Here is a 13,677-nt window from a genome sequence, read left to right as displayed (position 1 = left end):
CCTAGCCCCATCCCTTCTCTCCCAGGCCCTTGCTTCCCTCCTGCGACACCGAGCAGGGGTGTGACTGCCACTCTAGTCAGCTGGGGCAGGCGGGAAGTCGGGGAGTCTGTCTCCAGGGCTCCTCCCTCCCCACCCGGGCAGCCCCGGGAGCCCTTTCTCAGCCAGGACGATCGAGGGAACGGCTGGTGCGGCCAGCGGTAGCTACAGGTGGATTCACCGGAACCTTTCAGGCACTGACTGTTCTTCAGCAGGAACTGCTGACGAGAGACACCTGACAACAGTAACAACACGGGCGAACATTCCGTGCTCCTTGCTCCTAGCGTGCTGAGCGCAGCACGGGCCTTCTCTGCGCCCCCCATGGGAGCCTGGCAGGATGCCGATCCACCGGTGCGGGGGAGCAGTCAGTGATGGGGCCGAGGGCAAAGTGACAAGATTCTTGGGTGCTGGAGCCGGCAGCTGGGTGGGTCCCCACAGGCAGGGTCTTTTCTGCTCCTTCGCGTTCCCTGTGAGACCTGCACGGGCCCCTCCCCCGTCACACAGAGCGGTCTGGAGGGGCCTCCGAGTCACCCGCCGCAGCCAGGAGCACCAGAGTCCAGCGCCACCCTCCCTCCTCTCCCGCAGCTCGTGAACCAGCACGTATACTCGGGCAGCGCCGACAGGACGGTCAAGTGCTGGCTGGCCGACACCGGGGAGTGCGTGCGCACGTTCGCGGCCCACCGACACAGCGTGAGCGCCCTCAAGTACCATGCAGGCACCTGTAAGTGACTCCTGGCCCCGGCTGGCCCCGCGCTGCCCCCACCAGCCCGCACCTGCCTGGGCTCATCACTCCTCGCCCCCACCAAATCCTCCCACCCTCGGGGCCTCTGCACCCTACTTCTTACTGGACCGTTCCCTCCTGAGCCTCAGCGGCCATTCGGGGTGGTCAGCAGCCGAACCTCTTCCATGCACGTGTGCCTCCAGTTTATTTTCTTTTTAAGATTTTTTTTAAGCTATTTTTTAAAGATTTTACTTATTTTTATTTATTTGACACAGAGAGAGAGAGAAAGTGCAAGCAGGGGGAGGGGCAGAGGCAGAGGGAGAAGCAGGCTCCCGGCTGAGCAGGGATCCCAATGTGGGACTCGATCCCAGGACCCCGAGATCATGACCCGAGCCGAATTCGGGCAGACGCTTTACCGACTGAGCCACCCAGGCGCCCCTCCAGGGTTATTTACAAAGAAGGTCCCAACAAGGGTGTGGGGCTTCCTCCCCAGCTTCACCCCACAAAAACATGCAGCAGCCTGAATGGCCAGGACCCCCAGGTTAAGAGCATTGTCTGATGGACACATTCTAATTCTTGAAATGAGACCTGACAGCACTCACTCCTGCCAGATGGGAGGGCCACATGGGTTTGGCTTCACCTGGCATTAGGTTTGACAACAGATAAGAGAAAGCCCAGATAACAGTGCTTTAAATGAAATAGTGGTTTATTTTTCTCAGGTAGAATGTCTGAGGCTGGCAGTCTAGGTGGGAATGGATGGTTCCACAAAGTTATCAGGCACCCAGTTTCCTTCGATCACTTTGCTTTCATCACCCTCAGCACATGTCTTCTATCTTTTAGGGGGCCTCATAGTTTAATATAGCTGCTGGGGCTCCAGCCACCATGTCACATTTTAGGCAGATAGGACAAAGAGGGAAGGGCAAAAGGCTGTCTCTCTTAGGTGAGTGGGTCCCTTTAAAGATCTTTCTTGGAAGCCTTACCCAGAGACTTTGCATACATCTCTTTGACCGCTGCCTACAAGAGGGACTGAATAATAAAATCTCTTATCTGGGGATATTGCTGCCAGGGTTAATCAGGTTATTTTGGAAAGAAGGGCAGAATGGCTTATTGGGTAGGCAACAAGCTGTCCTACAGGTCTCAAACTGACACACCTGAGCTTTGCTGGCTCTGTCCTGCAGGCTCGGCTCATGTTCACACCCCAGACACACCCAGAAGACAAGGCACTGTTCCAGGAAGCACCCCCCACACACACACACCTCACCACACCTACATGGGAGTGGGGCTCCCAGGTTCCTGAACATCTCTTTCCCAAAACAATCCCCAGCATTATGTTTTGCCACCAGACTCCCTCATCCCCCCTCTGTTTTCTCTCTCTCTCTCTCTCTCTCTCTCTCTCTCTCTCTCTCTCTCTCTCTCAGGGAGCAGATGGGTGGGGGGAGTCACAGCAGAAAATTCAAGTTGACTTCACGGCAGGTGTTAGATGAAGATAGAATGTGGATCTCTGAAAATAGAGCCCAAGATACCCTTGGGATTTAGGTGTCTGACACGGGAAAATTATTTTTTCCTTCTTCCTGGGTCCAAGACTGTAAGTGTGATTACGGCTCTGCTCCCAAGTCAGGACCTCTAATTTAAAAAAGATTAAAGCCGCCCAGAGCGCCTCCCCTTGGCAGCAGCTGGGATGGACCCCACCTGCTGCCCACTATTAAGGAAATTGGTCCGTGGTCTTTGCCAATAGGCTGCAGGTTGATCAGACTTAATTCCTGACCCTCTTCCTATCCCCGGGATGCCCAGCAGCCACACTGGGTTGGGGTAGGGGAAGCAGGAAAGGAACAGAAGAGACCCAGTAATGAAACTTCCCCTCTAGAGGCAGTCACCAGTAGCTTCAGGAACAAGGCTGGGAATAGGCAGGCGAAGCAGTAAGTGGGGGTAAGGAAGAGATCCCTGAAACTGGGGATCCCCCATGGCTTGCTCAGGCTGCTGGGTGGGTGCGGCAGATGCTGTGGGTACCACACCTGGGGTGCTTCTTTCTGCTGCACCTCAGGTCCTCTGCCCTCGACTGTTTTCCCGTGAGGAGCAGGTGGGAGGAGGGCTGGGAGCTGACACCAAGAGAGACCCTCAACCAGTGACTTGCTCCCCACCTCCCAGGGGCACAGCTCTGAGACGGCGTCTTCACCTTCTCCTGGGGGCCCCTGCAGTCGCCTGCTCACTCACACACCTTCCTTCCTGTTTCTCCCCCCATTTCGTGGAATGCCCTGCCAAATGAAGTGTTTGCACTCAAATCCTAGCGTCAGGGTCAGCTTCTGGGAGAACCGAGGCGAGGACAATACATAAACAACAGAGTTCTTCTGGTCCCTGTTCCCCGCGCGGTCGTCGTTTTCGGCTCGGGCCCTGTTCTCGGCGCGGTCACTGTTCTCCGCGTGGTCGCTGTTCTCGGCGCGGTCCCTGCTCTCAGAGCGGTCGCTGTTCTCGGCGGGGTCGCTGTTCTCTGCGCGGTCCCTGGTCTCAGAGCGGTCGCGGTTCTCTGCACGGTCGCTGTTCTCCGAGCGGTTGCTGTTCTCAGCGCGGTCGCTGTTCTCGAAGGGGTCCTTGTTCTCGGTGCGGTCGCCGTTCTGGAACTGGTTAGACATGGGGGCTCTCAGGCCCCACCCCAGACCTCCTGAGACAGAAACTCAGGTGAGCTCAGCAATCTGCCTTAACCACCCTCCAGGTGATTCGGGGGCTCACTGGAGTCTGAGAACTCTTGAACTAAGTTCTAATGTAGGAAAAGGCGCAAAGAAGGCCGAATCCCGGGGCTTCCCCGGGAGAGGTTGGGCAGGGGTGCTCTAGCGAACGCCAGAGGGTCTAGGCTCTGTTCGGAGGGCCAAGTTCATTACTGAAGAGGGGAAGGAACGAATTTCTGGATGATCCTTGCCCCAGTAGGCAGCTCGGATGATGGGAGGTGGATGACCTCCCCCCAAACCCCAAGGCAGGGGCTTTAGAGCAGGGAAGCCAGGCCTCACCAAAGGCTTTCACCAAACTGAGAGTGGGGGCCTGGGCCAAGGTGGTACTCAGGAGGGACAGGAGCCCCGGAGAGGGCCGCGCAAGCAGGCCCTGCAGCCCAGGGCAGGTTCAGCAGCCACAGTCCTGCAGAGCTGGCTGCAAAGCACCGGGAGGGGGGCAGGCCCCTGAGTTCCCAGGCACGTAGCAGGAGAATGAAGGTGCCACCTCCTTCCTTGCAAGGAGCTCCTGCTAGTTCCCATTTGAACCTTAAGACCTCCCGGTGAGGCGGGCCAATGGGTCCCGGTCACTTCCGGGCCTGCCCCGCCGCGCCCCCCGCCCCCGGCCCCGCGGCGTCCGGGAGAAGGCGGCGGCTCTTGGGCAGGAGGCCCAGCGGCGCCCTGTGTCCACAGTGTTCACGGGCAGCGGGGACGCCCGCGCGCGCGCCTTCGACGCCCAGTCCGGAGCGCTGCAGAGGGTGTTCCGCGGGCACGCCTTCGTCATCAACTGCATCCAGGTAGGCGCTCCCCGCCCTGCTCCTGGGCTCTGCCTCGGCGGGGAGGGGAAGGCCTCCCCCCCACCTCGGCACCCCAAGGCCGGGCTTCCCCGGCGGCGAGGCCACCGACAGTTGCGGGCACCGCGGAGGGGAGGGCGGCCCGGGCACCCCCGCAGCGCCGCCCCACGCGCCGCCCCGCGCCCGCAGGTGCACGAACAGGTGCTCTACACCGCCTCGCATGACGGCGCGCTGCGCCTCTGGGACGTGCGCGGCCTCCCGTGCGCCCCACCGCCGCGCCCCACCGCCCCCGCGCGCAGCCGCTCCCGCCTCTTCAGCAACAAGGTGGGCTGCGCCGCCGCGCCCCTGCAGCCCGCCTGAGCGCCCCGAGACCGCGGGCCGACCCACCCCCGCCCCAGGCAGGGGGCTCTGCCTGTCCTCGGTGTCCGTGGACTTCTGAAGCCCCCTCCCGTCCCATGGACGGCGACCATGCTCGCCCTCGGTGACCACGTCTCTGTCCCCACCCCCTCCAAACCCAGCCCTTCCCCCCCACACCCGCCGCAGAGCTGCCCTGCACTCAGGTCTGCACCTGACCCAGCGGGACCCTCCTGACCCAGCGGGACCCTCCCGACCCAGGGTCTGCCGCCACACAGCCCCCAGAGCCTGAGGTCCCCAGAAGCCAAGCCCGCGCTGAGGGGAAATGGGATTTCTTCAAAAAGCCGCCCAGCCGCAATTGTCATTAGTTTGGCCAACTGTCTTGAGGACACTAGTGAAGAACCGAAATACACGCCCTTCCAAGTGCTCTGGAATATGTCTTTTGTTCTGCAAACTCTCAGCTTCCTGTCAGAGGGAGGAGGGGTTCCCGGAACCGGGGGCCTCACACACCGGCCTGGGCCTGCCCCTCCTCAAGGGGGTGGTGAGGGGCTGCGGCCCGATGGCCCCTACCGACCCCTACCGCGTCCCTCGTGTGGGGAGTGGCCACGGGAGAGCCCAGGGAGCAAGGAACTGGCCCTTCGGCCCGTCTGGGTGACGACGGGGATCCGTCACCCCTGCTTTGGAGCTCCCAAGTCTGCATGAATCGAGGAGGGCTCTTCCCTCCGGTCTGGGTCTGCAGTAGAAAGGCCGGGGCAGTAGCCGCCTGGCCGCGTGCGCAGGAGCCAGCCCGACGCTGCGCGCGGTGAAGGCGTGGGCGTCGCTCAGGAGAGCAGCTGCAGTTCTCGCCCCGAGGGGCTTCACGGGGCAAGTGCGGCCCAGGCTCCAGAGAGGCCCCGAGGGGAGCCGCCCCCAGCTGCGCTCTCATCACCCGAAGGGGGCGCTCTGCCAGCCCTCGCCTGGTGCAGGAGAAGCAGCTTGGCAGTGTCTGCGGTTGAGAGCTCAGCATCTCGCCCGGGACAGGAGCCTCCGGTGCAGAGGAGCGGGCACCGCACTGTGTTCACTCAAGAGCAATTTCACCGGCAAGATGCGCGGCAGGACCCGTGTTCCCCGGGGTGGCCAGGTCCAGGCCTGACGGTGGGTTCCCCCCCCCCCCCCCGCACCCTACCCAGGCCCATGAATACGTACAGGATTGGTACCGGGGGCAGTAGGAAGGGACACGTGCCTTTGTGACTGTGCTCTAGGCCACACCCCCAAACCTTGGGAACCCGGGGGCCTCCCCAGGAAAGCAGGCTGGCCGGTGAGAAGCACGCGCGGCAGCATCCTTGGGCTCCAGAGGTACCGGTGCTGTCGGCTGTGCCTGGGGGCGCGGGCTGCCTGGCGGGCAGCCCACGGCTGGGGCTGCAGGGGCTTGCCCACCGGCGGGGCTTCCCGGGGGGGCCGGCAGACGGCCCACCTTGAGTACCTGTGCCAGGATTTCCACTGTGCCGACGGCGAGGCGGCTTGAGTAACCAGACGCGCACCGACGCTCGCGGCTGCTGCTGCGCTCCTGCTCCTACGTCACCTCAGATCCCCATCTTACCCATGGGCTAGGAGACACCGGGAAAGAGCCCCGGGTGCGGATCATAGCACAGGAGCTGCTGGAGATTTGTTCTCCCGCCTGCCGCTCCTGGAGAGAGTAGGAAATGGAAACCTGTTTGGTTTGGTTTTTATATTCACATAGCAGAATAAATTTGGGTGATTTTTATTTCTACAACACACAGGCTTTGTTAGATGTTGAGGATGTTAAGACCAGATGACCAGGTAGTCTTTGCCCTTGATAAATACGGCTGGATGGGGGTGGGGGGAAGGACAGAAGTACTTATGGACACATGGGCAGGAAACGGGCAGGGAAGTGTCACCAAAGCCAAGAGCAGACGGAATTTCACAAGAGAAGGATCAGCATCAGACGTGAGGAGTGCAGACATCCGCGTCCCACTGCTGCTCGGAGTACTCTAAGGGCCTGGGCATTCGGCCACTCCAATCTAGACCCCCGCCTGCCTTCCAGAGAGCTCTGTGGTTGGGACTCCGCAGTCCTTTCCACCTCATCCTCTGCCCCGCCCCACCCTCTGGTGGGCCTAGAATGGCCGTGACCTCATGAATATGGCACACTTGGCCTGTTTTCTACGCCGACTATTATTACCTGCTCATTGGTCCCGGGTCTGGAATGTTCTCCTTTCTTCTCAGAATCTCGGAGAGTCTGACAGGAAGCTGAGATGCCTCCAAGGCCCACCTCCTCTGTGACTCTCCTGTTTACTTGGGGACATTTTCATCACAAATGCCCTCTGCTGCTTCTCTTGCCCTCCAGAGCTGGGAGTGGCACTTGGTCACTGCCTGTCTAGTTTCACACACCAGCTGGAGGCGAAGCCAGGACCAGAGCCTGTCTCCTGACTTGGGATGGGCAGCCGTCCTTACGTGAGAACTGGCTGAAGTGATGTCAGAGCCCTGCTAGCGTGCTTCTGCTTTCTAGCCTTTCTAGGGTCACTAAGAACGCATCTGGGAAGCTAGAAGCCATGCCTGGCCCAACACCAGGACAGTAACTAGTTAGCCAGAAGCTGCAATTCAGGCCTGAAATCCGAGGATGACATGGTCCCAGCGAGGCTGAAAGACCCCCTCATCACCTCGGCCGTCAGCCACTTCAACATCACCAGCGCAAACCCCCTTCCCCTCCTGTGCAGGCTCCTCCCGCACCATCAGCTCCAGCTCTGCTTTCTACATTTCATCTTTTTATAACAGACATCGATGTTTCTTTTGGTTTCTTCACAGAATGCCATATGCAAGCACACATCTTGAATCCAAATGAAGCTCTATAGACACCCAGACATTTTCAATACTTAGAACGGTTTAGGAGTTTGAGCAACTTATTGCAAAGTTAGGCTGACAATTTTTGAATATATTTTCCGCCTTTTATTTCCATTTGTATCATCCATTTTAAAAATGACAGAAAAGATTCCCACCCATTCAAACCGGACTGCCGTTCAAGCTTTACGAAAATGATTAGTGAAAAAGTCAAAGCATTTCAGCCCCTTGACGGCAGCAATGTGACCATGTGCCCTCCGTCGCAGGAGCTTCCAGTGACTTCTGGAAGGGCAGGAAGAGGGTCAGGAACACACACTTGATTCAGCACCCTGCTGCTGCCTGCCACGTCCTGGGGCTGGACCCAGCTTTCCCTGAACACACATCTCCAGAGGAACGTACCGCACACTGAGAGTGCTTATCTGGGCCACTAAGAGGCTAACTACATACCTTTAGAAATAGTCTTCTGTGACACAGGTATGACAAAAAAAACCCACAAATCTGGAGAAAATAGATCTTACTCTCTGATAGATACCTCAGCGAGCAGTGAGTTTAATATGACAGCACAGCGTCTGAAAATGCTAATTAAAAATTAATTGCTTTGGTTAGCATTTAAGACTTTCCCATTTAATAAAAGACTATTTTTGTAAAGAATTTTGAACAGCTATAAATTCTCAACTTCAACCTTGAATTTCAAATACACATTTTACTAAACTAAGAGTACAGAACACTGATTTCCAGCCGGCCACAATTTGGTACGGCTACTGTAGCTGATGCCTCATCTTTAGGCCCCCAAAGCGCTAGGAATGGTTGCAGATTTAAAGGACATTTTAGGGGATGGGCCAGTGAGGCCGAAGCAGGAAGGCAGAGCTGCATCACGGGAGGCAAGAAGAGCTCGGCAGTGAACTCAGAAGGGCAGGAGAGCCGCGCAAAATGAGGAGGAGATGGATCTGGATGCTTCCCCTCCCCATTAGCTCTTCCTGGAGACCTTCCCCAGGGGCCACCCTATTCTCCAGAAGTAACTGCCCTTCCCATTTCCGGGTGAAAAGAAACCAAGCGGGGAAGACCTGTTAGGGCTGCAGCATGTGAAGGCTGCCAGGGAGAGGACCAGGCCAGAGGCAGCTCCTTCCCCGAGGCCAGCACTGGGGACTGGCACCCCACCCCTCCCCCAGCCTCCTCTCCCCCTCACAGGAGCCCCTGCTCCCTGCCCACCCCTCCTACACCCAAGGAGGAAGCACTCTTGCAGCAAAATCAGATAAAAAGAGGGAAAAAAAAAAGACCTGCATTCGACTTTTCATAATGATAGAATTTATAAGCAGAAACTCGGTACTTATTTCTGCTCATTATTCAGTTTTTCTTTGTTGCTGACTTTATATTTTCTACATAGGATAAGTACTCTGCAATAATAATTTCTTCATCTTCCAGAGTGGAGTCAAGATAGTCTTCTTCATGTTCTGGAATATCTTCCAGTATTTCATTGACGGCTTCTGTCTCCATATCTTCATCTGTTGAGGCACTAGAGGTACCTGCGACGGAATAGTGTGGTCATAGCTGAGTAAGGGGAGAAGAGCAGAAGGAGGAGAAAACGCCACAGAAAGACGGAGCTGACCCACGTCCATGTCCCCAAGGCCGCGCCGCGCCGCGCAGACCAGCGCCCGCACCCGGGAGGGCAGGCCCTTCTCCCGCGGCCACTCCCGGCTAGCAGGCCGCTCTCAATTCGGATTTCAGAGAGCCCAGACCTACCTGCGGAATCGGAAGGGGATGTGGACGGTGTTGAGGAAGCGTCTTCCGCCGCGAGCTGTAGGTCAGGAGGAAGACTCCCCCCGTTGTGGGCCAGGGTCTGAGCGGCCAGCTGCACATTTCCCCTGAACACTCTCAGGGCAGCGCCGGCTGCCACTGCATCGAAGCCCATGTACACCAGCTAGGGGAGAACACGAGGGGGGGGGGGGGGGGGGGGGGGGCGGGGGCTGACCCACGTGCAGCTCTCCAGTCCACCCCCGGCCAGCGAGGACAGCCCTGCAGGCAATACGTGTCTAACCGGTGGCATGCAGATGGCACCAGCCTCCTGTCACACTGCTCTTGAGCGCACAGCGTGTACCCGGCGCCACCTGAGAAGGATCGAGGAAGACTGAGCCCAACGTGCCCGTGCCCAGGCCTCCCAAAAAGGCAATGGGCTTGTGGGCCAACAGGACATGCTCCTCCTGGTGACTAGGGCCTTTAGCAAGGCAGTCACAACACGCTCGGTGCGCTGACGGGGGAGGGAGACGTGGACAGAGGCACCACGGTGACGTGCTTTTAGGTCACCAGCGGGGAAGCGCGCTGAAAGCGGCAGCGGCTGGGGCTGGTGGGTAAAGTACCGTTGCATGAGAGAGGAGAAAAGCCACAGAGAGAACTTGCAGTTGCTCTCCTATTTCCTACTCTCGAAGCAAAGACCTCCTGCTCGCCTTCCACCAATCGCCGGCCACGGGCTTGGCTGGCCTCCTACGGTGGGTGGGAGTCAGCCTGCAGCCCTGTCCTGCTGCCAGCCTTGTCACCCAGCCCCCACCCCCACCCCCGGCCACACACAAGCTGTACAGGGGGAGGGGCACAAACACACCCTCACTCACCTGGTCAATGTTTTCCTGGGAAGGACCTTCTTGATGGTTGTTGGTTTCAGGATCTGAATCGTTTAACCACCACATCTGAGGATTACTAAGAAGAATCTAAAAACACACAGGAATTTACTCCTCACTCACACCTGCTCACCTACTCGGTGCTCGGCAGACACAACCACAGGTGACACAGCAGGAGACAAGGGTAGGGCGCTGGGGGGCGCCAGGCAAAGGGTGTGAAGGAAGCAGAGAAAAGGGGCCCCGAGCCCAGGGGCGGGGTGGGGGTGCTGGTGTTCAAAGGCGGCTTCCTGCAAAGGGAACATCGGAGCTGAGGTCTGAAGGAGGAGCAAGATGAGCTGGACAAAAGATCCCCTCTGAGGAAGCAGGAAGGGGCGAGAAGAAGCGAGAGTGAGCGGGTGGAAAGAAACCAAGAAAACAGACCCTGTGTCAGAGCTCCGCCCCCAGGGCGACAGGTCACGCGGGGTGCTAAACAAAAGCTGCTCAGGCCCTGCAGGGCTGACCCGTGTCATTTCTCTTTGGAGAGTGTCATGAGCTAGATTTAAAATGTCAAGGAGAGCAGAGCTTTTTTACCCTTGATTTTTGTATCACAGGATACCTTCTCTTAGCCTCACAAACCCTCTGGGAAACGTCCCTTTACAGACTTCTAGATGGGTGGCATGTGTCATGGTGCGACTCGTGTGGTCAAACTTACGGTGGAGCCTCATCAGTCCCCCAATGCGGGCAGAACTTCCTGCCCTTATACTGTTCCGACACAGGAAGCCAAACTAGGTACTCAAATCCGTTTATAAATATACAATTTATGTGTGTGTGTGTGTGTGTGTGTGTGTGTGTGTGTGTGTGTGTGTGTGTATGTAAATATATAAACATAAACATTTACTTGTGGAAACTTCTGAGGAATGGACAGGAGGTCTTGAGAAGAAAAGGCAAAGGTAGGGCAGGTCGTCGCTGCTTGCAGGTTCCAGTATGAACTCCTCAGCAGGGCAAACAAGGGGACCCCTGCCCACCTGGCCCCTGGCCCCAGCAAGCACAGCCCGGGCCGCTCCCCTGGGTGCCCGCTCCCTTGCGCCTCCACCCCCATGCTGCCCTGTGTCTGCTCGGAGAGGCACCCCGCTTGCCGGCCTCCACAACTCAGCTGCCCCCCGCCCCCCACGTGCTGTGCTCCCACACGGCGGCCTTTCCTCCACTTTGTTCCGTCTCCCCAGTACTCTGTAGGCTCCCTGAGGCAACATGTACTGACTGAATCAATAAATAAAACGATATTCAAACAAAACATTTTAATTAAAAGAAAACTATACTAAAATTTTCATCACTATTCTCTTCCTCCACATCACTGCTAAACTCTTGGTGTCGCAAACGGAAACCTTACAGAGTTCTGCCCCGTGGGCTCTGCCATTCTGGCTCCATCACTGGGTTCGAGAACAAGAGACTGACCCTTAGGTCTAAACCGGAACTGAGGAGAAAGGCCCCGGCAGTGGGGATCCACACACCACGGAAGGACACTGGAGAGGAGCGTAAGTGAAGGAGGGGCCCCTTGGCCCACAAGCAGGGGTCCTCAGGGCAGGGCGGGGGGGGGGGGGGCGCTACCTTCAGGGCTTCATCCAGGTTCCCACTGGCCTGATGCAGGGCCTGCTTGGCTGCGTGAGCAGAGTAACCCATTCCTTTCAAAGAATTGATGTTCTCCAGCCGACGTCTTTTCTTCTCTTTTTCCTCTTTCCTTATTTGGGCCAATTCCTTTAGGAAAAAAACAGTCACAGAGCTGGAGACTGAGATTCTGTAAGAAGCCTGCTCAATCTCTGGTCTGTAGGATTCTTGGGGCTGCCAGGCAAAGTGAAAAACAAAAGAAGGGGGATGAACCTCTCCTCGGGCCAATCAACAGCACGAGGGCTGCAAGGGCAGGGGGCCTGGCGCTGCTCCTGGGGCAGGCCAGCGGGAGCTGGAGACCTCTCAGAGGGCCACGGCAGGAGGAGTGCGCCTCTCAGTGACCACCACCCAGCACCCGAACAGGCTACTCAGAACCAGGGAGCTCATCGCTGCCAGGCCAGAGAAGTGGACGGACCCTCTTCTAGGGACGGGGTAGAGGAGCTTCCTGCATGGCTGGGAGGCCTTCTTGGCCCCTGGTTAATTCCTGGGGATCTTGTTAAAATGTGGAGTCTGGATGGTGACGGGGGGCAGCGTCCTGGGTGATACCAAAGCTGCAGATCTACCCACCCCACTCCAGGTGCCTCCTAGGCCCTATGAGACTGTTTAAAACCTCCAGAATGCTCAATGTCAGGAGACAAAGATCATCTAATCCCACAGTTCTTGACCCTGAGTCTCAGAAGTGCCTTCTGTTGCTGCAAGAGCCTGAGAAGAGCTACAAAGGGTTCTAGCCTCTTCTCTCCCAACCCAACCCCAATCAGGAGAGTTAAGAATTTGCTTTAAAAACAAATGTCATTTAAAAAACTGGATTTTGGGGGCACCTGGGTGGTTCAGTCAGTTAAGTGTCCAACTCTTGATTTCAGGTCATGATCTCAGGGTCCCAACACCCTGGCCCCCAACGTCCCCAGGCTGCCCTTGTCCTGCCCACTACCCAACCACACAGGCCAGCGAAGTGATTCCGTACCACTCGCATTTCGACTTGGATTCTCACCTACCCGCCGTGTAAGCTGCCTTTCCCCTGCCCCACCCTCTGCTTCCGATTTCAGCTCTTCCATTTATAGTCCGAAAGAAACGTGCAGAACATTCACACACACAACAGTGTTGCCGGCCAGCAGACACCGGGCTCAGGTTTCATCGCACCCGGATCTGACACAAAGTCGGAGCCTTGAAGTACTGTTCCTCTAAGTACGAATGTCTAGGCCGCCCTCCTTTTAATCATGTAGAGACACAGGAGAAAAGGACTTTTTCTGATGTTTCCCTCTACACTAGAAACTGGACAAATAAAACCGACGGGGCGGAGGATGGGGTACCGCACTGCGCTATGCAGTGGAGGCGGCGGCGGAGACTTCCATGACTGGGGTTTACGGCTAGAAAGGGCTTGCGAGAAAATCGGTACGACTTCTCGGAGAACACAGCGGCTCCACTTCTCAGTACCGCATCATTAATTCTCTCTCGACCTCAGCTCTTGTACTGTAAACGCAGCATCATTAGATATGGTAACAGGTCCTCCAACTCCAAAATCTATAAAGTTTTTTTTAATCTACTTATTTGTAATTGTTTCAAATGACTGTAGTTTTGTACCTCTGCTTTCATAATGTTAATTGTTCCTGTGACTTGACTCATGTTTCTAGCTGAGAATGCCGTCCCAAACTGTAACAATGGCTCCATGGGAAAACAAAGCCCCCCTTTAAAATGGTTTCCAGAAATCTACCACGGTGAAGAGAGAGAGAGGGAGAGAGGAGACATGCACAGACAGGCTACTTGGATAATGTACTTATGAGCTACAGCCACCACGGCAGGAAAGAAAACGAAGGAAACTGCACTGCCTGAAAATTAATGCAATTAAAAAAGACAAATTCCTCCTGTTTCTTTCCAATCTGAAGTATAAGGAGCTCCTTGTGATTATAACCACCACAGAACAATATTTTTCTCTTCTTTCATACCCAAGAGCTATAGCGTTTTGGAAACAGGCTTACTATTCCTCAAGTTTCACA

The 13,677-nt window shown here is 56.7% G+C and overlaps 2 protein-coding genes across 7 annotated transcripts in view; one reads left to right on the top strand and one right to left on the bottom strand.

The window, feature by feature from the left end:
• WDR86 (WD repeat domain 86) overlaps window positions 1-11,614 on the top strand; it is a 27,622-nt gene extending 16,008 nt beyond the window's left edge. For 4 of the 5 annotated variants that reach the window (XM_027573311.2, XM_027573312.2, XM_027573310.2 and 1 more), the window contains 3 exons: window positions 622-757; window positions 4,147-4,250; window positions 4,437-7,341. In XM_027573311.2, coding sequence (XP_027429112.1) covers window positions 622-757; window positions 4,147-4,250; window positions 4,437-4,607 — 411 coding nt within the window. In that variant the 3' untranslated portion in view covers window positions 4,608-7,341. Of the gene's footprint in view, window positions 1-621; window positions 758-4,146; window positions 4,251-4,436; window positions 7,342-11,413 lie in introns of those variants that run through there. The other variant, XM_027573313.1, reaches the window with a different exon arrangement.
• NUB1 (negative regulator of ubiquitin like proteins 1) overlaps window positions 7,528-13,677 on the bottom strand; it is a 27,684-nt gene continuing 21,534 nt past the window's right edge. For both annotated transcript variants that reach the window (XM_035723229.1, XM_035723230.1), the window contains 4 exons: window positions 11,630-11,776; window positions 10,040-10,135; window positions 9,177-9,354; window positions 7,528-8,959 (listed from right to left, as the gene is read on the bottom strand). In XM_035723229.1, the coding sequence (XP_035579122.1) occupies window positions 8,781-8,959; window positions 9,177-9,354; window positions 10,040-10,135; window positions 11,630-11,776 (600 nt within the window). In that variant the 3' untranslated portion in view covers window positions 7,528-8,780. The remainder of the gene's footprint in view (window positions 8,960-9,176; window positions 9,355-10,039; window positions 10,136-11,629; window positions 11,777-13,677) is intronic.

Source organism: Zalophus californianus, chromosome 12 (assembly GCF_009762305.2).
Source record: "Zalophus californianus isolate mZalCal1 chromosome 12, mZalCal1.pri.v2, whole genome shotgun sequence".
NCBI classification, from domain to species: Eukaryota; Metazoa; Chordata; class Mammalia; order Carnivora; family Otariidae; genus Zalophus; species Zalophus californianus.
Note: the sequence above shows the minus strand (reverse complement) of the source record. Positions and strands in the feature narration are given on the sequence as shown.